This window comes from Gopherus evgoodei, chromosome 2 (assembly GCF_007399415.2).
Source record: "Gopherus evgoodei ecotype Sinaloan lineage chromosome 2, rGopEvg1_v1.p, whole genome shotgun sequence".
Taxonomy (NCBI): Eukaryota; Metazoa; Chordata; order Testudines; family Testudinidae; genus Gopherus; species Gopherus evgoodei.
In genome coordinates, this window is record NC_044323.1 from 116,808,734 (window position 1) to 116,830,246 (window position 21,513).

At 43.5% G+C, this 21,513-nt stretch overlaps 1 protein-coding gene across 1 annotated transcript in view; it reads right to left on the bottom strand.

The window, feature by feature from the left end:
- LOC115646086 (zona pellucida-binding protein 2-like) overlaps nt 1–21,513 on the bottom strand; it is a 62,675-nt gene that overhangs the window by 18,407 nt on the left and 22,755 nt on the right. Inside the window, exon 5 of the mRNA XM_030551568.1 lies at nt 16,040–16,183. Within this exon, the coding sequence (XP_030407428.1) occupies nt 16,040–16,049 (10 nt within the window). The 5' untranslated portion in view covers nt 16,050–16,183. The remainder of the gene's footprint in view (nt 1–16,039; nt 16,184–21,513) is intronic.

Here is a 21,513-nt window from a genome sequence, read left to right on the forward strand (position 1 = left end):
ATAAATAAGACTGTTTTGGCCTTGCATGGCCGCTCACATATTCTGAATGTTATTGGCAGAGCGCTGTGCTAATAAAACAGAGTGGTCTGACAAATTGTGAGTCCTGATTCTAACTTTGACAATTTGGAGGTTCCACCAAGATGGCAACCGTCTTCACTGGGGCTGTGTGATTCCTGACTGTTTTTGTGGGATGACCGTGGCAGCCGGCACCTGGGCATTTGGCCCAAGCGGTCCCCCACTAGAGCGGAAAGGCGCACAGCCACAGTGAGGTCTACGCCATCGAACCTGTTGGTTCCCGGGATCTGACATCAGGAATCTGGTCAGGTAATTATTTCTGTGTTTTGTCCGGACTGAGGACTGTCCTGTCTCTGTGTCTATCTGTCCTCTTGTGGAGTGTTTGAGTCTGGGTGCCGTCTCTGTCTGGGGATCGGCCGACCAAGGGGTTCCTCTCCCCGCGGTCTGAGTGAGTGAAATCTGCACAATTGCAGCCGCACCACACCTTGGGTAAAACCCTTAGTGTGAAAGCAAGGGCAATTGAGGCAGTAGCCTGTGGGCTCCTTTTATGTGTTGCAGCAGGCATCGCTCTGACGAACCTGAATTTCCTTCTTGTGTGATTGGTGTGTGAAAGTCCTCCTGTACTGGTAACCAGACGTCTAAGTCGGGACAGTTCCCTAAATGAACGCCGGCTCATTTTATGTATTTAGGATGGGTCCAGACTCCTGTAAAAAGGGTCCAGACTCCTGTAAATTTCTGGGAAAATGGTCTAGGCTAACTCAGGAGGATCCCAAAACTCAGTGGCCACTGTTAAAATCTTGGAACAAAGACTGAGTGGACGTCTTAAAGGACAAACTCGACCAACCTAAAACTAAATTGGCTAAAGGAGAGGTTAATTGTTTCATGCAGTGGTGGGAAGAGGCAAATCATAGGTGGACAAAATCAAAACTGGCCTCTCTCACTTATTCAAATAATAAGTTAAAAGCTTTATTAAAAGCCTCCTCTCCCACCACTAGACCGAGCGCTCCACTTTACCCCGTTCTCCAAACCCCGGATCGATCCAAACCCCTTCATACTCCCATCTCATTGTAAAAAGGACAAAAAGTCCCTTGTTCTGTTCCCCTTTGTTGTCTGCCTCAGAAACTGATTCTTTATAGTGTCCCACTACCAATTCAGCAAGGTTGGGGGCGGGGGGGGGGCTCCTCAACTAGCCCCCACCCTTTCTGGTCCCTTTCCTTGAACATTTCTTTCAAAATTGTGAAATGACCACAATATCATTCACAAACGGTTCATTGAAAAAAGCAGGATCGGGCCCAGACAAGCAGGCAAGCAGCAGAAAAGAAACAGGTTGAAAGCCCTAAGGGAATAGTGTCAGGAGTAAAAAAAAAAGTAGTAAGTGCAGGCATGAACCCCTGGAACAATACTTAAAAGGGTGAAATCTAAGGTAATAAAGGTGTCATTTTGGAACATAAACAAGTGCTTTAAGAAAAGAAAGTGAAAAGTTAACTATAGAGGCTGGAGAGAATTAAGCAGTTAAACTTTGTGGAAAATGTTAAAAAGGACCATGTTAAAGAGAGAGAATTCTTGGTTTCTTTGCAGACATTCTGAAGGGAAAATGGGCCCTTTTCCAGAAGAGTGCCTGTAAATAATCCTTATATATATACAGCTATGCAAAAACAAAGCAGTGTGAAAAAAAAAATGTTAAGGAAAAGAAAATGTGTATGTATCTATTTGTCTGTGTATGTAAAGTTCTAAGAATCTAAACCAACACATCTGGTTTGTAAAACTACTGTTTTGTAGGTGTAAGATAAATTGATTTTGTTTTTGTTTTTAATGCCACTAAAAGTTCATTTGACTCTTTGATTCAAAGTTGCAAAACTGACAGACCTTTTTGCAAGACACAGGTAATTAGTGTTGTTTGGCTTTGGGATTTAGCATTTAACCCTTAAGGGGTAACTTGATTCTTTACAAAAATTAAAATGTTTTTAAATGAAAACCAAGTCATGGCTGCAATAGGGCAGTCAGAATCAGGAGAATAGGTAGAGATTCTGGAGTCTTTTTGTTTGTTTGGTTTGTTTTTTTGTAACAATAGCAGATAAGAGCTGTAATAACAGAATAAGAAGTTAACAGTGACCCTCTGAAGCAACAGCAGAGGTGAGGTGCACAAAACAAAAAGAAGCAATGTTAAAAACACTGAGCCTTAAAATGACTGTGTAATCAGACTGTCACTTTAATAAAAGTATATGAAAACTCTAAAAAAAACAAAACAAAGTTATACCTTATGTAAAAATTAATATGGCTAATGTTTTTGAAAAGTTATAGTATAAAAAAAAATGTGCATTTTCCGTAGGACATGTGCAGCGTATATTATAAAAAGGGATGTAAAAAAAAAAAAAGCAAATAAAACATGCTGCTGAATTAAAATCCTATTAGGGCTCCAAAAAGAGCCGCAATAGGCTGTGTTTTCTTTTTCAGATCCATGTGTGTTAAAACAGAGTCTCTGAGCTCTGCTGATGGCTTTGAATCCAAAAGCCTAGCCTGTGTTGATGCAAATTACCTAACTAATAAAGAAAGGTAAAAACTGCCAGCACAAACGAAGCTGCAAATAAAAAACATACCTGGTCAGCAAACAAACTGCCTACATAAAAGGCATGGTATAACAAGATACCTTTAATAAATTTGATGCTAATGTTACTGTTAATATTAAACATTAAAATAACTTTAATGTTAGTGAGTACCCCTGTAACAACTTGTAGTATGTATAATTTTTGGAAAAATCCTTTAGAGTAATATGGTAATGATGCTTCTCAGCTATTACCTGTGAATAAACTTAAAGCTTAACACAGCAGGGAAAACATTACAAACTTGGTCTGCTATATAAGAGGCAAAACTTAAGGTACACCACCTCATGAATTTAATAACTAAACAGTGAAATAATTCTTGCATAACCCTTAAAATGTAGAAGCCATTAAAACCTGGCCTGCTTATTTAAAAAAAACAAAACAAAAAAAAAAACAAAAAAAAAACACACAGGAAAATATGGGGGTAATTCCTCTGTTTTGCCTGCAGTCAGGAAGGGTATTTGTAAAAGAATAAAATCTTTAAGCAATAATCAATGCCACCCCAAAAGGGGTAGAAAACTGTTCTTTTTGTCTTTCAGATAATCCAAAGTACTGTATAATGGACTATGTGTATGTGTTAATTCTTGGGGAAAAGTGTTTAAAAAGTGCTAGCAACCCACCAGAAGACAAATGTAAATGTAATGTAAGTACTGTGTTTACCAATAATCACATTTACTGTTTGCCACAACAACAACAAAAGAGTCTCCGCTTACTGTAAGCACTGATTTAGCTGAGTTCTCTATCAACCTTGGCATTAAATGGCAAACAGTTACCAATCATCTGTTAAAAGGTAAAAAGGTAACATGGCTCCTAAAAAAATAAAAACAAAAATGTGGAAAACTGAACTATTCATATTATACACGCAAATGGGGACATGTTAAAAATTGCCACTGCATAAAAGCATAACAGCTTACCATTGGTATAACATTTTCTGGATGGTCTCCCACAACTACTGGCATACTAATATTACTACCATAATTGTTTTTGGTTTTACATTGTATGTGTTTAATTAAAATGTTTAAAATGTGCTGGTGGATAAAACAAATGTATGTAAAGCTAAAGCCAAAGGCCCAAATCACCTCCCAGTATTTTCTATTACGTGGACTAAATAAGAAGTGACACTGGCGATTAATAATCTTAGTGTCAAAAGGGGGATATGTAGGAGCAGGATTTTATAATATCCCATAAGAATTAAAGTATAATTTGATTTCATCCTGCTAGTCACTATTTTTAAAGAGCCGAAAGAAATGACCCCCTGGGACTATAGGATTCTGTTTTCCCATATGCATTACAAATTGGGCCCTCTCTAACTCTTTGTTTTAAGATTTAGGTAGTAAGAGACAGGATTCTCTATTGTGTCTGTGTTAAGTAAATTAGAGAAACATTGAAGGCCTGGGTCTCAATGTAAATTGTCTTAGTTATCAATTGTAAAACTTAGCAAGGTTTAATTTGCAATGTTTTTTTTGTTCAATATAAAATAGTACTGTTTGTATTCTCAAATCTATTTGTGTGAATGAGGAATGTATGCATCAGGAAAAGATAAGGTGTGAAGGCCATTGTTACAGCCAGAGTCAAGGGACGGCTGTTAAACTGTCTGGCATCTCAGAGTGGATACATGCTTCGCAGTGTAAGAATGCACAGACCCCAGTGAACCAACCACCACCTCAGGACCACGCAGAGTCAATTTTTTTGACTCCAGAAGAAGACGTAGAGGAACAGCCTGCAATACCTTACAATCTACGCTCTCGTAAGGGTTGCCAGAAGCAGATGACTACATAAAGCAAGGCCCAAGAAGAAGCAGTAGTGAGCCGAGCGCCTGCTGCCTGGTGGACTTAAAACTGTGAGTGCAGTTCCCTCAGTTGAGGTTGTCAGAACCAGAAGGGCCTTGCCTCCAACATGCAGCTCTGGTAGTGCCTGTTCCTCGGCTGCTGGTATCTTAAGGTCTGGGGTGCACACAATGACAATTCTTTTATCCAGCAGCAAGTGTGGATAGCTCAGACCCTTATTATTTCTAAATGATGGGTCTGCAGCCACATCCCAGCCCACTCTCAAATTGGTGTTCCTGTCCTGGCTATCCCACTCAATTACCCAGACCTCACTGGAGGACCTTGTCTGTTTAACACAATATGAAACAGTAATGACACCTGGGAAGAGGCTATTGGCAGTTCCTTTACCCCACTTGGGGGAGCAATACACCAGGCAAAAAGGCTCCTAAGTAGTTAAATAATGGCAAATAAAACCAGAGAAAGTTTAAGAGCCCTGGCCAAGGAAACAGAGGCGATCGGACAGGTGGCCCTCCAGAACCGTCAGGCATTGGACATAGTGCTCGCGGCCAAAGGAGGGACCTGTGCTCTCACTGGAAAACAATGTTGTATGTTTATACAATACCAGTAAGGTAATAGATCGCTATAGCCACTTAGAACAAATCGCATATCTTCCTCATGAAGAGCTGAGTTCTTTATGGAAGTGGCTAAGTAACCTGTTCAATTTCTCTGGCATAGGAAACTGGTTGTTTCAGGGAGCCCTAACTATCCTGTTTGAAATCTTAGTGATTTTTGTATGCTTTCAGTTAATCTGTTGTATCCAGAATTGTGTCACCCAGATGGCTGCCCCAAAACAGAGTGCTAATATAATGATTTTGAATATCACTGATGAACAAAAAGATAAGAAACGGTTAATTTGTGGAACCCAGTAATTGTTGGTCATGGCGTGCGCTTGACCAAAAGGAGGGATTGTGAAAGTAGAATGAATTATATTGTGAAAATAGAAAGGATTAAAGAAATGCTGTCTGTACCTTTAAGAAAAACTGTTGGAATGCTGCAATCCAGGTGTCAGGAATACAGACATTCACATAGAACAATTGCACCATTTAAGGGCAATTGGTGAAGTATTAGCCTCAGATCCATAAAGAGTTAGTAAGGAAGTAGGATATGCATGCTGTGCCCCAGGTGAATTGTACAGTTTTGCTTTCTTTGTTCTTTTGTCTGATTCCCGCTCTTTTATCTGTATAAATAAGACTGTTTTGGCCTTGCATGGCCGCTCACATATTCTGAATGTTATTGGCAGAGCGCTGTGCTAATAAAACAGAGTGGTCTGACAAATTGTGAGTCCTGATTCTAACTTTGACAGCAGCAAAGAGTCCTGTGGCACCTTGTAGACTAACAGACATATTGGAGCATGGCTCAGGCTACGTCTACACTACAGCATAAAATTGAAATTACTAAAACCGGTTTTATAAAACCGATATTATAAAATCAATTTTATGCGTCCACACTAGGGCACATTAATTCGGTGGTGTGCGTCCATGGTCCTAGTCTACCATCGATTTCCAGAGCGGTGCACTCTGGGTAGCTACATTAAAGGAATGAGACCAATAACTTCGATTTCCGTCCACACTAACCCTAAATCGATATAGTAATATCGATTTTAGGGTTACTCCTCTTGTTGGGGAGGAGTACAGAAATCGATTTTAAGAGCCCTTAAAATTGATGTAAAGTGCCTTGTAGTGTGGACGGGTACAGAGTTAAATCGATTTAACGCTGTTTAAATCGATTTAACTGTGTAGTGTGGACCAGGCCTTAGCAGGGCTTCTTATGATACTTTAGCACTAAATGCAAAACAGAAATATCCAGATGAGGGAGAGGTTGATGAGGAAGAAATTGAAGAATATAAGGTAAAAAGGCAGTGAAATAGTCCAAGACACAGAATTTTTTTTAAAGTGGTGAACTTCTTGTGCTGAATGATAAAATACTACTTTGTGGGAAACTTATTTCAGGAAGTAAGTAACTAAAACTGTTAGATTGTATTTCATGCTGTTACCAGATTTGCTCGTTCCTTTGTGGTACGCTCATTTATTAGGTTACTCTTCTGTTTGTGTGTGTGTGGGGGCGGGGGGTGTCTGTAATACAATCCATATAAATTGGAAAAGATGGGGATCAATATGAAAACTGAAAGGTGGATAAGGAACTGGTTAAAGGGGAGACTACAACGGGGCGTACTGAAGGGTGAACTGTCAGGCTGGAAGGAGGTTACTAGTGGAGTTCCTCAAGGATCGGTTTTGGGACCAATCTTATTTAACCTTTTTATTACTGACCTTGGCACCAAAAGCGGGAATATGCTAATAAAGTTTGCAGATGACACAAAGCTGGGGGGTATTGCTAACAGAGAAGGACTGGGATATCAAACAGGAAGATCTGGATGACCTTGTAAACTGGAGTAATAGTAATAGGATGAAATTTAATAGTGAAAAGTGCAAGGTCATGCACTTAGGGATTAATAATAAGAATTTTAGATATACATTGGGGATGCATCAGTTGGAAGCAACAGAGGAGGAGAAGAACCTTGGAGTATTGGTTGATCACAGGATAACTATGAGCCGCCAATGTGATATGGCCATTAAAAAAGCTAATGCGGTTTTAGGATGCGTCAGGCGAGGTATTTCCAGCAAAGATAAGGAGGTGTTAGTACCGTTATATAAGGCACTGGTGAGACCTCATCTGGAATACTGTGTGCAGTTCTGGTCTCCCATGTATAAGAAGGATGAATTCAAACTGGAACAGGTTCAGAGACGGGCTACTAGGATGATCTGAGGAATGGAAAACCAGTCATATGAAAGGAGACTCAAAGAGCTTGGCTTGTTTAGTCTAGCCAAAAGAAGGCTGAGGGGGGATATGCTTGCTCTTTATAAATATATCAGAGGGATTAATATTAGGGAGGGAGAGGAATTATTTAACCTTAGTACCAATGTAGACACAAGAACAAATGGGTATAAACTGGATACTAGAAAGTTTAGACTTGAAATTAGATGAAGGTTTCTAACCATTAGAGGAGTGAAGTTCTGGAACAGCCTTCCAAGGGGAGTAGTGGGGGCAAAAGACATATCTGGCTTTAAGACTAAGCTTGATAAGTTTATGGAAGGGATAGTATGATGGGATAGCTTAATTTTGGCAATTGATCTTTGATATCAGCAGATAAGTATGCCCAGTGTTCTGTGATGGGATGTTGGATGGGATGGGATCCGAGTTACTGCAGAGAATTCTTTCCTGAGTGCTGGCTGGTGAGTCTTGCCCACATGCTCAGGGTTTAGCTGATAGCCATATTTGGGGTCAGGAAGGAATTTTCCTCCGGGGCAGATTGGCAGAGGCCCTGGAGGTTTTTCACCTTCCTCTGCAGCATGGGGTATGGGTCACTTGCTGGTGGATTCTCTGCAGCTTGAGGTCTTCAAACCACAATTTGAAGACTTCAATAACTCGGACATAGGTTAGGGGTTTGTTATAGAAGTGGAGGGGTAGGGTTCTGTGGCCTGCTTTGTGCAGGAGGTCAGACTAGATGATCACATTGGTCCCTTCTGACCTTAAAGTCTATGAGTCTGAGTCTATGTACTGCTTGTGTCACCTGTGTTTTCATATGGAGCTCTACTTCTCCCTTCTGCAAGTTCCCTCCCAGTGAAGCTCTTCTGTGGGACCTAGGTTCCACAGGGTTGGAATCCTCCAGCCCCAGAATCAGATGCATGCACATGCACAGTCCGTCAGTACTGTCAAGCTGACCCCTTATATGTCCCTAGACTCAGTGGGCTGGGGCAAGTAGGATTTCCAAGCTGCTATCTTTATATGCCCCTGGACTCAATAGGCTGGGCCAAGCAGCACTTCCAAGATGCCACCCTTATATGCCACAGGTACTGAACCAGAATAGAGTAAGCCTGAGCAGGCTAGGTCAAACAGCACTTCCAGTTTGCCACCCTTATATGCCCCTTGACTCAGTAGTCTGGGTTGAGCAGCACTTCTAAACTGCCACCCTCATATGTCATAGGTTCAGCATGTCCCTATCCCCACTTTCATGTTACAATTGTTCTGATAGTAACCGACTCGATGAGCAAACCCCACAGTATTTTTGGGCACTACAGGGATCTTTAGATGGGGGATTTCAACTATCCAGATATATGTTGGGAAAATAACCCCGCAGGGCACAGACTATCCAATAAGTTCTTGAACTGCATTGCAGACAACTTTTTATTTCAGAAGGTTGAAAAAGCTACTGGGGGGAAGCTGTTCTAGACTTGATTTTAACAAAGAGGGAGGAACTCATTGAAAATTTGAAAGTAGAAGGCAGCTTGGGTGAAAATGATCATGAAATCATAGAGTTTGCAATTCTAAGGAAGAGTAGAAGGGAGTACAGCAAAATAGAGACAATGGATTTCAGGAATGCGGATTTTGGTAAGCTCAGAGAGCTGATAGGTAAGGTCTCATGGGAATCAAGACTGAGGAGAAAAATAACTGAGCCGAGTTGGCAGTTTTTCAAAAGGACACTATTAAGGGTCCAAAAGCAAGCTATTCTGCTGAGTAGGAAAGATAGAAAATGTGGCAAAAGACTGCCTTGGCTTAACCACGAGATCTTGCATGATCTAAAAAATAAAAAGGAGTCATATAAAAAATGGAAACTAGGTCAGATTACAAAAGATGAATATAGGTAAACAACACAGGAATGCAGAGGCAAGATTAGAAATGCAAAGGCACAAAATGAGCTCAAACTAGCTTTGAGGATAAAGGGAAACAAGAAGACTTTTTATCAATTCATTAGAAGCAAGAGGAAGACCAAGGACAGGGTAGGCCCACTGCTCAGTGAGGAGGGAGAAACAGTAATAGGAAACTTGGAAATGGCAGAGATGCTTAATGACTTCTTTGTTTCGGTCTTCACTGAGAAGTCTGAAAGAATGTCTAACATAATGAATGCTTATGGGAAGGGAGTAGGTTTAGAAGATAAAATAAAAAAAAGAACAAGTTAAAAATCACTTAGAAAAGTTAGATGCCTGCAAGTCACCAGGGCCTGATGAAATGCATCCTAGAATACTCAAGGAGCTAATAGAGGAGGTATCTGAGCCTCTAGCTACTGTCTTTGGAAAATCATGGGAGAGATTCCAGAAGACTGGAAAAGGGCAAATATAGTGCCTATCTATAAAAAGGGAAATAAAAACAACCCAAGAAACTACAGACCAGTTAGTTTAACTTCTGTGCCAGAGAAGATAATGGAGCAAGTAATTAAAGAAATCATCTACAAACACTTGGAAGGTGGTAAGGTGATAAGGAATAGCCAGCATGGATTTGTAAAGAACAAATCATGTCAAACCAATCTGATAGCTTTCTTTGATAGGATAATGAGTCTTGTGGATAAGGGAGAAGCTGTGGATGTGGTATACCTAGACTTTAGTAAGGCATTTATACGGTCTTGCCTGATATTCTTATTGATAAACTAGGCACATACAATTTAGATGGGGCTACTATAAGGTGGGTGCATAACTGGCTGGATAACAGTATTCAGAGAGTAGTTATTAATGGTTCCCAATCCTGCTGGAAAGGTATAACAAGTGGGGTTCCGCAGGGATCTGTTTTGGGACCGGCTCTGTTCAATATCTTCATCAATGACTTAGATATTGGCATAGAAAAGTATGCTTATTAAGTTTGCAGATGATACAAACTGGGAGGGATTACAACTGCTTTGGATGACAGGGTCATAATTCAAAATGATCTGGACAAATTGGAGAAATGGTCTGAGGTAAACTGGATTAAGTTTAATAAAGACAAATGCAAAGTTCTCCATATAGGAAGGAACAATCAGTTTCACACATACAGAATGGGAAGAGACTGTCTAGGAAGGAGTATGGCAGAAAGGGATTTAGGGGTCATAGTGGACCACAAGCTAAATATGAGTCAACAGTATGATGCTGTTGCAAAAAAAGCAAATGTGATTCTGGAATGCATTAAGAGGTGTGTTGTGAGCAAGACACGAGAAGTCATTCTTCCACTCTACTCTGCGCTGGTTAGGCCTCAACTGCAGTTTTGTGTCCAGTTCTGGGCACCGCATTTCAAGAAAGATGTGGAGAAATTGGAGAGGGTCCAGAGAAGAGCAACAAGAATGATTAAAGGTCTTGAGAACATGACCTACAAAGGAAGGCTGAAAGAATTGGGTTTGTTTAGTTTGGAAAAGAGAAGACTGAGAGGGGACATGATAGCAGTTTTCAGGTATCTAAAAGGGTGTCATAAGGAGGAGGGAGAAAACTTGTTCGTCTTAGCCTCTAAGGATGGAACAAGAAGCAATGGGCTTAAACTGCAGCAAGGGAGATTTAGGTTGGACATTAGGAAAAAGTTCCGAACTGTCAGGGTGGTTAAACACTGGAATAAATTGCCTACGAAGGTTGTGGAATCTCCATCTCTGGAGATCTTTAAGAGTAGGTTAGAGAAATCTCTATCAGGGATGGTCTAGATAGTATTTGGTCCTGCCATGAGGGCAGGGGACTGAACTCGATGACATCTCGAGGTCCTTTCAGTCTTAGAGTCTGAGAGTCTGAGCTTTCGTGGGTGAATATCCACTTCGTTGAATACATCAACCAATCAGCCAATCACCATCCTCTCTCTAAAGCTAATTTGCATGCAACAATTTCATTGGTTGTATGAAAAACTGCACAGAGGGTGAATTGCTTGGCCCAGCTGCCACACCCATGGGACAGCATGGGCTTTCAACTACTAGTAAATATATAGTGCTTGACACTATAGTATCTAAGCTTTGGTATATATTTTCTTGTTATGTATAATTCCTGATAATTTGTTTGATAATAGTCAAAAAGGTATTCAGTGGGGAAAATCATCTAGAATTAATGCAATGAAATGTTACTGCTGCAAAAACCAAACACTAAAAAGTCTGGAAATCTTAGAAACTAATGTTGCTCTGGTAATGTAAGGACAAACAAATTGTATCTATTTTATGGTCTACAATGAGAAGAAAGTAATAATTTAAAGTTGTATATTCAGCAAGTGAATCAGGAATAGAAAGCAGCAAAGAGTCCTGTGGCACCTTATAGACTAACAGATGTATTGGAGCATGAGCTTTCGTGAGTGAATACCCACTTCATCGATGCATGTATTCACCCACAAAAGCTCATGCTCCAATGATCTGTTAGTCTATAAGGTGCCACAGGACTCTCTGCTGCTTTTACAGATCCAGACTAACACAGCTACCCCTCTGATACTTGACAGGAATAGAAAATAACCATATGAGTAACACAGCTTTGTTAACATTACCTGAGCAGCTTAAACGTTTGAAATGTCCTAACTTTTTAGCACTTGCTCTCAGTGTTAATGCTCAGTATCCACTCCAGTTGATGAGCAATAGGCTTGTTTCACTTCCTACACTATTGCTGTCTGCAGACATAGACTCTCCCAGGTGAGATGGAGCAAGGCAACAACAGCATGCGTGTAGCAACTGGAGTATGTAACTAACTACTGCATAAAATTAAATGCTAGAATTTTTTTAAGAAGTAATGTGTAAATAGTGCATCAGTCTAAACCAGACCCTAACAGGAACAGCTTTGGCTAGCTCAGACATTTGCAGCTGTTCTTTAACTAGAGGTATTAGTGTTCCTTTTCATCTCAATAGTTATATCAGTAATTCTTTATCTTCAAGATTTTGGTTTTTATTATCCTAGTTTCTCCAAAGACATATCAACACACTTTAGTGACTTTGGGAAGCTTAATATAGTCTGACAATACTTATGCACTAAACTAGATGCACCTCTATAGTTTGACTTATCCTCTCCTTTACTCTGCTTGTAATAAATTAAACAAGAACTGGTATCCAGACTATACGGCATTCATTCTTTACATATTTTTCTTTGTTATACTGTAAACGTATTCCCTTAGAAGATCTGTTGGTAGTCCATGTTTGTCAGCCAAGAGCATTTCACTTTGTCCTTTGGGCATAATGTCCCTGTTCAACAGTTTTATGCAGAATCCAGCTCTCAGTTTGCTGATACCTTGCAAAATACTGAAGCTGACTATATCAATAATAATGTTTAAAGGTGATAGTGACAGCTTCTTACTGTGTTATTTATTACCAAAGTGAAAGTGTTAAGCACTTTAAGTTAAGTAAACCTAAATGGGAATTGCTAAGTACTCAGCACTTCTGAAAATCAAGACACTTATTTAATAATAACAATGACCTATTGTCTGACACTTTTCATCCACAGACTTTAAAAGTATTTTACAAAAGGAGGTTATTCCCATTTTACTAGTGGAGACATTGAAGTATGGAAAGATTAACTGATTTGCCCCAAAATCACACAGGAGATCAGTGGAAGAGCCAGGAATATAACTCATATCTCCTGACTCCTATATCAGTGCCCTAACCAATCAACCTGCCTACCTAAATCAGGATTTAAGAGCTTCCGTTTAGCATCCATTTTTAAAATCTTGGATCTTATTTGTGATATCATGATGTTAATCTCAAGGACTATGTATACCCCCTCCATCCAAATACATTTTAAATAATTTCTACAGGGTCTAAACCACAGCTACTATGCCACAGTTATCTTGAAAGGAATATTGTAGTTTACATTCTAGGTATTTTTAACAGTCTTCATCGGGGTGAAAGTAAAATACAGCTCTTACGGGTGCGGGACCCACTCCCCCACACACACGTGCCCCGGAAGGGGCAGGGCCTCAGGCAGAAAGAGTGAGGCCAAGGCAAAAGTAAGTTATACTTCTTACTGGTACAGTCCAAACGCAAGCAACTCACCTCTCCTACATACTTCATACCTCCCATTGCATGACTTCGATATAGAAAATAAAGCTGCTACTACTACCAGTATGTCTGTAATAAAACTTTAATATTGGAATAAGCCTGAAAAAGTGAAAACTCACTGTCACATTTTTCTCCTTGTCCTCCCTCCTCCTCCAGCCAGGCTGCCAACACAGTTAGGCTCTGCCTTTCCCAACCCTTCGCACTCAGCAGGGGCTGCAGCAGCTCCCCGCTAGCTTGCAGCAGGGAGCAGGGGGACTGGTTGAGGGAGAAGCCTTCCAAGGATGCCTGCATAAGAACAGTTTAAATTTTGCTGCCTGCATAAGAACAGTTTAAATTTAGCTGTTCACTTCACGGGATTAGGGGCCATTTATGACACCCTTGTTAATTACACTCACAGTTGTTGGGGTTGGGAGGTGAGACAAAGGAAGGGGCAGAATAGATAGGAGGAGAGAAACCAATGTGACAGTGAGTTTTCCCTTTTCAAGCTTTTATTAGCTTTGAGTTTAAACTGTTTTTTTATGTAGCCAAAAGAAGTGAAAGTAAGCCAGTACTGAATGCTCCACTTATTTGTTGGTATGCTGCTGCACCATTTTTTACCGGTGCTCCATACCAGCCTACTTTCACCTCTGGTCTTGATCCTGTGAAGTAATAAGTGCCTCTTAAGAGGTGCTTAGCACCTTCAGCTCTCACTAACTGCAATGGGACTTGAGACACTCAGCATCTCGAACAAGGTGCTCAGCTCAGGTGTTTGTGTTCCCTCAGAGCTGTTGTATTAAATTTCCATTTGAAGGTAGTGCAAGTTTTCCTGCAATTAAATGCAAACATACACAGGGACTGCTTGGAAAAAGGTTTATCCTGGCAGGTTTGTGAGCAAATTATTCTGCATGTTTTCAAATAAATCTGGAACCCAAATGTACAAGTGAGTCATGGATCAAGATAGTTCTGTTCCCATATATGTCCCTGCATGGTTCTGTTCCCTTATATGTCCACCAGATGGCAGTGCAGCATTAATTTAGTTACTGCTTGAGGTGCTGTGAATTTGGAAGCAGAGATTTTATATTCCAACTTTTTCATTCTGTAGATACACACTAGGAAACACTCAACATCAGCATAATTTAGGATGCAATAATTTAATATGCTAATATATAATTTAAAATACCAATCAATATTATGTACCTCCCTTGCAGTTTTGTCATCTTGGACATTAAACTTCAGATTTCAACCCAGAAGTCCCAATAGCTCATTACCTCCCTTGACTGATATGTTCCATAATAACAATAAAACAGTCAACACAAAGGGTGAAACTTGGAGGAGAGAGGGAAGAAGTGAGCTTTTATAGAAGCTGATCTGAGCTTGTGGAATGCCCTTCTAGAATAAGTGAGAATGATCATAGACCTCCTTGCCCTTGGAACAAAAGCACAAAAAACACTTCTTTAGCCTTGCTTTCCTACAATAATAGCTAAGAAAAGACAGAAGGAGGAAGAGAAACTCACACACTTCTTAAAAAATTCTAGAAACCTCCTGTAAGTAAGGAGAAATCTAGTGCACTTATTAGACTCTAAGGGTATCACCATACTTATCTAACCAGTTCAGCTGAATCATAATGAGTTCAGATATTTCAAATCAAGCAAATTTTGAATACAAATAAAATAATTGAGACTCCATCTCCAACTCTCTCAGAAATTTCCCTTGAATTCTCTTGCTCTCCATGACACCAGTCTAATATCTCCCAGCTTCTGCCCTGTGAACAATCACTCCTCCCATATATTTAATCAAGTCTCTGAGTCACTAACTGTGTCCTTCAGAGGCACCTGGCTCTGGGGATATCAGGCACCATGGCAGTTACTCTATACCTCAATAGCACTACAGTCCGATCTCAGTCTGATATAAACCTTTTATTCTCCAGCATGTATCATGTACCTCTTCAGCTCCAAAGTGCACAAGATTTGAATGGCTCTGGAGCTTCACAAGTCAGAAAAAAAATATGCATTATGAGTAGGGTGCCCAGACAGCAAGTGTGAAAAATCGGGACAGAGGGTGGGGGTGGTAATACGCAGGGGCGGCTCTAGACATTTCGCCGCCCCAAGCACGGCATCATGCCGCAGAGGGCACTCTGCCGCTCGCTGGTCGCGCGGCTCCGATGGACCTCCTGCAGGAGTGCCTGCAGAGGATCCGCTGGTCCCGCGGCTTTGGTGGAACTGTGGGACCAGCGGACCCTACGCAGGCACGCCTGCGGGAAGTCCACCGAAGCTGCGGGACCAGCAGACCCTCCACGGGCATGCCGCCGAAGGTACCCTGCCTGCTGCCCTCCCGGTAACTGGCAGAGCGCCCCCCCATGGCATGCCGCCCCAAGCACGCGCTTGGCATACTGGGGCCTGGAGCCGCCCCTGGTAATAAGCACCCATATCACACAAAGCCCAAACTATTGGGACTGTCCCTATAAAATCAGAACATCTGGTCACCCTACTTATGATGTTCATGCAACCAAGAGGGAGTTTCCAGTGATGGATTTATTTGTGACACGTTTGCTTTGCTAGTGTTGTAATGTCACTTCATAATTCCTTTTTGTAAGCATTTCCTTTTTAAGGTGTACTAGAAATAATTAGCCACATGTATACCATGTAAGCAGAGAAATAACTATCTCTGTACATAATTTTATGTTTTTTTCTCTTAGCATTCTCCATAAAGGGTACTTGCATACAATTTAAATAAATATTTAGGTACTTCTATGGCATTATGCTTCCAGATCATTTGAATATTCATGTCGTTTAATAACAAACCTGAAATGAATGTTGAAAAAGAACAGCATTTGAGTAAAAGTATTTCAGAAACAAAAGCAATAAAGCTTCACTTACCATAGACCATGAAACGGATTTCTGTTGTCACATATTTATTGTTATGTACATAGATGACATTGCAGATGTAACTTCCGGAGTCACTTCCATGAATATTATAAATTTCCAGGCTACCGTCATCAGTTAAAACAAACCTTTGTGATTCTAGAAATGAAAATGTATAATAAAATATTTTAAAATTAATAATGATATAAAGTGACTAATGGTGTTAGCATAGTTGACGCCTCCTTTATGGTTGGATTCTTCCATAAATCCATACTAATGTTCTCTTCATCAGCCACCTCTAATATACATAGGAAAGCAAAACAGTTATGCTTGCTCCATGGGTTCCAGCGCATCACACTGACGATTTGTGAAAATGGTCCAATCCCCACAGTCCATTTTTCTCAAAACATAAATGACGTTAATAAATATCTAATGAGGAAAGGCTAAGCCGATGGTGGGATATGTGAAAAAATTATTGGATAACTCTAAATATGATAGCATTTTTCTTTACATTGGGGTCTACTACACGGATTCCACTATTTAGTGAATATAAATCAATAAAATAATGAAAGTAAGGTATTATGTTAGATACAAAATAATAAATAATTATTAATATTCAGCGTTTAGGCTCAGGGTATGTCTATACAGCAGTCATGGGGTATAGTCACAGCTTGCATAGACATACCCAAGCTAGCTTCAGTTTAGCTATCTTGTGTACTGGAGCAGTGAAACTGAGGCAGCGCACGCTCCAACACAAGTGAGCCCTGTTGGGTGAACCCAGAGTTCCAGCCAGGCTTGTGCAGCCCTCACTGAAAGGCATGCTGCTAGTTAGGGTTGGTCCACACTAGGGGGGGGAAATCGATCTTAGATACGCAACTTCAGCTACGTGAATAATGTAGCTGAAGTCGAATATCTAAGATCAGATTACTCACCCGTCCACACCGCGCGGGATCGATGTTCGCGACTCTCCCTGTCGATTCCGGAACTCCATTGGGGTTGATGGAGTTCCGGAATCGATATAAGCACGCTCGGGGATCGATATATCGCGTCTAGATTAGACGTGATATATCGATCCCCGAGCAATCGATTTTAACCCGCCGATACGGCGGGTAGTCTGGATGTGGCCTTAGATTAAAGCTAGGTATGTGTGTCTACTTGAGCTGCAATTGCTCCCTGTGATTGCAATATAGACATATCCTTAGGGAGACTTCCACGGACTTCAGTGGGTTTGGGATCAGGCCCGTATTTCACTTTTCATCTGTAGATCTCAAAGTGCCTTACACAGAGGATATTATTCCCACTTTACCATGAACAGAAATTGAGGCACATACACAGGAAGTGACTTATCCAAAGACACACAGCAGGTCAGTGTTAGAGCAGGGCATATAAAAGACGGTTACTCACCTTTGTAACTGTTGTTCTTCGAGATGTGTTGCTCATATCCATTCCAGTTAGGTGTGCGCGCCGTGCGTGCACGCTCGTCGGAAGATTTTTACCCTAGCAACTCCGGTGAGTCAGCAGGTCGCCCCCTGGAGTGGTGCCACCATGGCGCTGGATATATACCCCTGCTGATCCGACCGCTCCTCAGTTCCTTCTTGCCGGCTACTCCGACAGTGGGGAAGGAGGGCGGGTTTGGAATGGATATGAGAAACACATCTCGAAGAACAACAGTTACAAAGGTGAGTAACCGTCTTTTCTTCTTCGAGTGATTGCTCACATCCATTCCAGTTAGGTGATTCCCAAGCCTTACCTAGGCGGTGGGGTCGGAGTGAGATGTCGCAGACTGTAACACGGCGAAGCCGAAGGCTGCGTCATCCCTAGTTTGCTGAACCAGGGCGTAGTGGGAGGCAATGATGTGGACCGAGGACCAGGTCACTGCACGACAGATTTCATGAATGGGCACGTGAGCGAGGAAAGCAGCCGATGAGGCCTGAGCCCTGGTGGAGTGCGCAGTCACGTGACCCGAGGGGACATGAGCCAAGTCGTAACAGGCGCGGATACACGACGTTACCCAGGAGGAAATCCGCTGTGAAGAGACGGGTAGCCCCTTGATACGCTCAGCCACCGTGACAAAGAGTTGGGGGGTTCTGCGGAATGGCTTAGTTCGCTTGATATAGAAAGCGAGCGCTCTGCGGACATCTAGGGAGTGTAGCTGCTGCTCCCTGCGAAATTAATGTGGTTTTGGGAAGAAGACAGGTAGGAAGATCTCCTGGTTAACATGGAAGGCTGATACCACTTTGGGGAGAAAGGCCAGATGCGGTTGCAACTGCACCTTGTCCGTCCCTGTGGAACACAGTATATGGGGGATCTACCGTGAGGGCCCGAAGTTCTGAGACCCGTCTCGCGGACGTGGTGGCCACTAGGAAAGCGGTTTTCCAGGAGAGGTAGAGAAGGGAGCAAGTTGCTAATGGTTCGAATGGAGGGGACATGAGTCTGGCAAGAACCAGGTTAAGGTCCCATGTAGGGGCAGGGCAGCGTACTTGGGGGTAGAGGCGCTCCAGGCCCTTAAGGAATCTAGACACCATCGGGTGAGAGAACACCGAGCGGCCATCCTCCCCTGGGTGGAAGGTAGAGATGGCCGCCAAATGGACCCTCAGAGATGATACCGCCAGACCCTGTTGTTTGAGGGACCAGAGGTAATCCAAGATGTTGGAAATGGAGACCTCGGTGGGAAGGAAGTTCCGCTCCATGCACCAGCACGCGAAATGCTTCCACTTGGCCAAATATGTCGCTCTAGTGGAAGGCTTCCTGCTACCCAGGAGCACCTGTTGCACTGGAGTAGAGCAACGCAGCTCAGATTGGATCAGCCACGCAGGAGCCATGCCGTGAGGTGGAGCGATGGAAGGTCCGGGTGACGGAGCTTGACGTGGTCCTGGGTGATCAGGTCCAGGTGAAGAGGCAGGGGTACAGTGTCAACTATGGAAAGGTCTAGCAACATGGTGTACCAGTGCTGCCGAGGCCACGCTGGAGCTATCATGATCAAGTGAGCTTTGTCCCCGCGTACTTTCAGTAGGACCTTGTGAATGAGCGGAAATAGTGGAAAGGCGTAGAGCAGGTGCGTCGTCCATGGTACAAGAAAGGCATCCGCCACTGAACCCGGTGAGAGGCCTTGAAAGGAGCAGAATGTCTGGCATTTCCTGTTTCCGCGAGATGCAAAGAGGTCCATCCAGGGAAACCCCCACCTCCGGAAGAGCGAAAGAGCAACGTCCGGGCGAAGGGACCATTTGTGCGAAAGGAAGGATCTGCTGAGGCGATCTGCCAGCGTGTTCCGAACCCCTGGGAGAAAGGACACGATGAGATGTATACAATGGGCTATGCAGAAGTCCCAGAGTCGTAAGGTCTCTTGACACAGGGGTGAAGACCTCATGCTGCCCTGCTTGTTTATATAGTGCATGGCCGTTGTGTTGTCGGTGAATACTGACACACAATGGCCCTGTAAGTGCTGTCGGAACGTCTGCCAAGCGAGACGGACCGATCTCAGCTACCGGACGTTGATGTGGAGGGCCAGCTCGTGAGATGACCAGAGGCCTTGGGTGCGTAGGTGCCCGAAGTGAGCCCCCCAACCCAGGGATGATGCGTCCGTTGTCAGGGACGCCGAGGGCTGGGGCGGATGGAACGGGAGCCCCACACACACCATGGAGGGATCCAGCCACCACTTGAAGGAGTCTAGGATGGTCGGGGGAATGGTGACGACCATATCCATAGGATCCCTGGCCAGACGATATTGTGAGTTGAGCCAGGACTGGAGGGGCCGTAGGTGGAGTCTTGCATAGTTCATTACTAACGTGCAGGCTGCCATGTGGCACAAGAGAGCGATGCAAGTGCGTACTGAAGTCAACGATGCCGTTTGCAACCTCCGGACGATGGCCGCCACAGTCTGGAACCGTGACAGCGGTAGACAGGCTTTGGCAAGAGTGGAGTCCAGGGTGGTGCAAATAAACTCTATCCTCTGAGTGGGGATTAGAGTCGATTTTTCCGCATTGATCATTAAACCTAGATGTAGGAAGAGGTTCTTGACAAATGCGAACATGACTGAGGACTTGCGTCTCGGAGGTCCCGCGGATGAGCCAGTTGTCTAGATATGGAAACACATGTATCCGACTGTGGCGAAGGTGGGCAGCGACTATAGCCATACATTTGGTGAATACTCTTGGGGCTGTAGAGAGGCCAAACGGGAGGACCGCGACTGGAAATGTTGTCGGTTGACCACGAACCGGAGGAACCTCCTGTGAGGTGGGAAGATGGCTATGTGGAAGTAGGCATCTTGCATGTCGAGGGCGGCATACCAGTCTCCAGGATCCAGGGATGGGATAATGGTCCCCAGGGATACCATACGGAACTTCAACTTTATCATGTATCTGTTGAGCTCCCGCAGATCGAGGATAGGTCTGAGACCTCCCTTCACCTTGGGGATTAGGAAGTAGTGGGAATAAAACCCCTTGTCCCGCTCGTGCTCCGGTACCTCCTCTATGGCTCCTTTGGCGAGAAGCGTTTGCACCTCCTGTAGGAGGAGTTGCTCGTGAGAGGGGTCCCTGAAGAGGGACGAGGGAAGGGGGTGTAAGGGGGGGATTGAAATAAATTGGAGGTGGTATCCAAGTTCCAATGGGCGTAAGACCCAATGATCTGATGTTAGCTGGGACCACGCAGGGAGGAAAAGGGAAAGATGGTTGGAAAAAGGAGGGGATGGATCCTTTAAAGAAACTGGTACAACGCCCTCGGGCGCACCTTCAAAAGGAAGGTTTTGGCCCGGAGGAAGGCTTGGAGGAGCTCTGGTTCTGGCCCCCTTGGTTGCCCAATTGCCTTCGGCGACCGTTTCTGCCTCGCCATCTGGCGAAGTCTTGTCTTTGCCGGGGTTGAGGGTAAGGGCGGTGCTGTTGGGGTCGGAAGCGCCTGCGCTGAGTTACCGGCATGTGCATCCCTAATGAGCGCATAATGACACAGTTGTCTTTTAGGCTCTGCAGCCTAGGGTCAATTTTATCCGAAAACAGCCCTTGGCCCTCAAATGGAAGGTCCTGAATGGTGTGTTGGAGCTCCGGAGGGAGGCCGGAGACCTGCAGCCACGAGATATGGAGCATAGTCACGCCAGAGGCCAGAGTCCTGGCGGCTGAGTCCGCGGCATCCAGGGAAGCCTGGAGGGAAGTTCTCACGACCTTTTTCCCTTCATCGAGGATCGCTGAGAACTCCTGTCGTGCGTCCTGTGGAAGCAACTCCTTAAATTTGTCCGCTGCCACCCAGGTGTTGTAGCTATAGCGGCTAAGGAGAACTTGCTGATTGGACATGCGGAGTTGGAGGGCCCCCGCAGAGTAGACTTTTCGCCCGAGCAAGTCCATACGCCTCGCGTCCTTTGATTTAGGGGCTGGGGCCTGCTGGCCATGGCGCTCCCTCTCGTTAACCGACTGGACGAGGTGGGAGCAAGGAGGAGGGTGGACATATAGATATTCATAACCCTTGGAGGGCACCATGTATTTGCGCTCTACCCCTCATGCAGC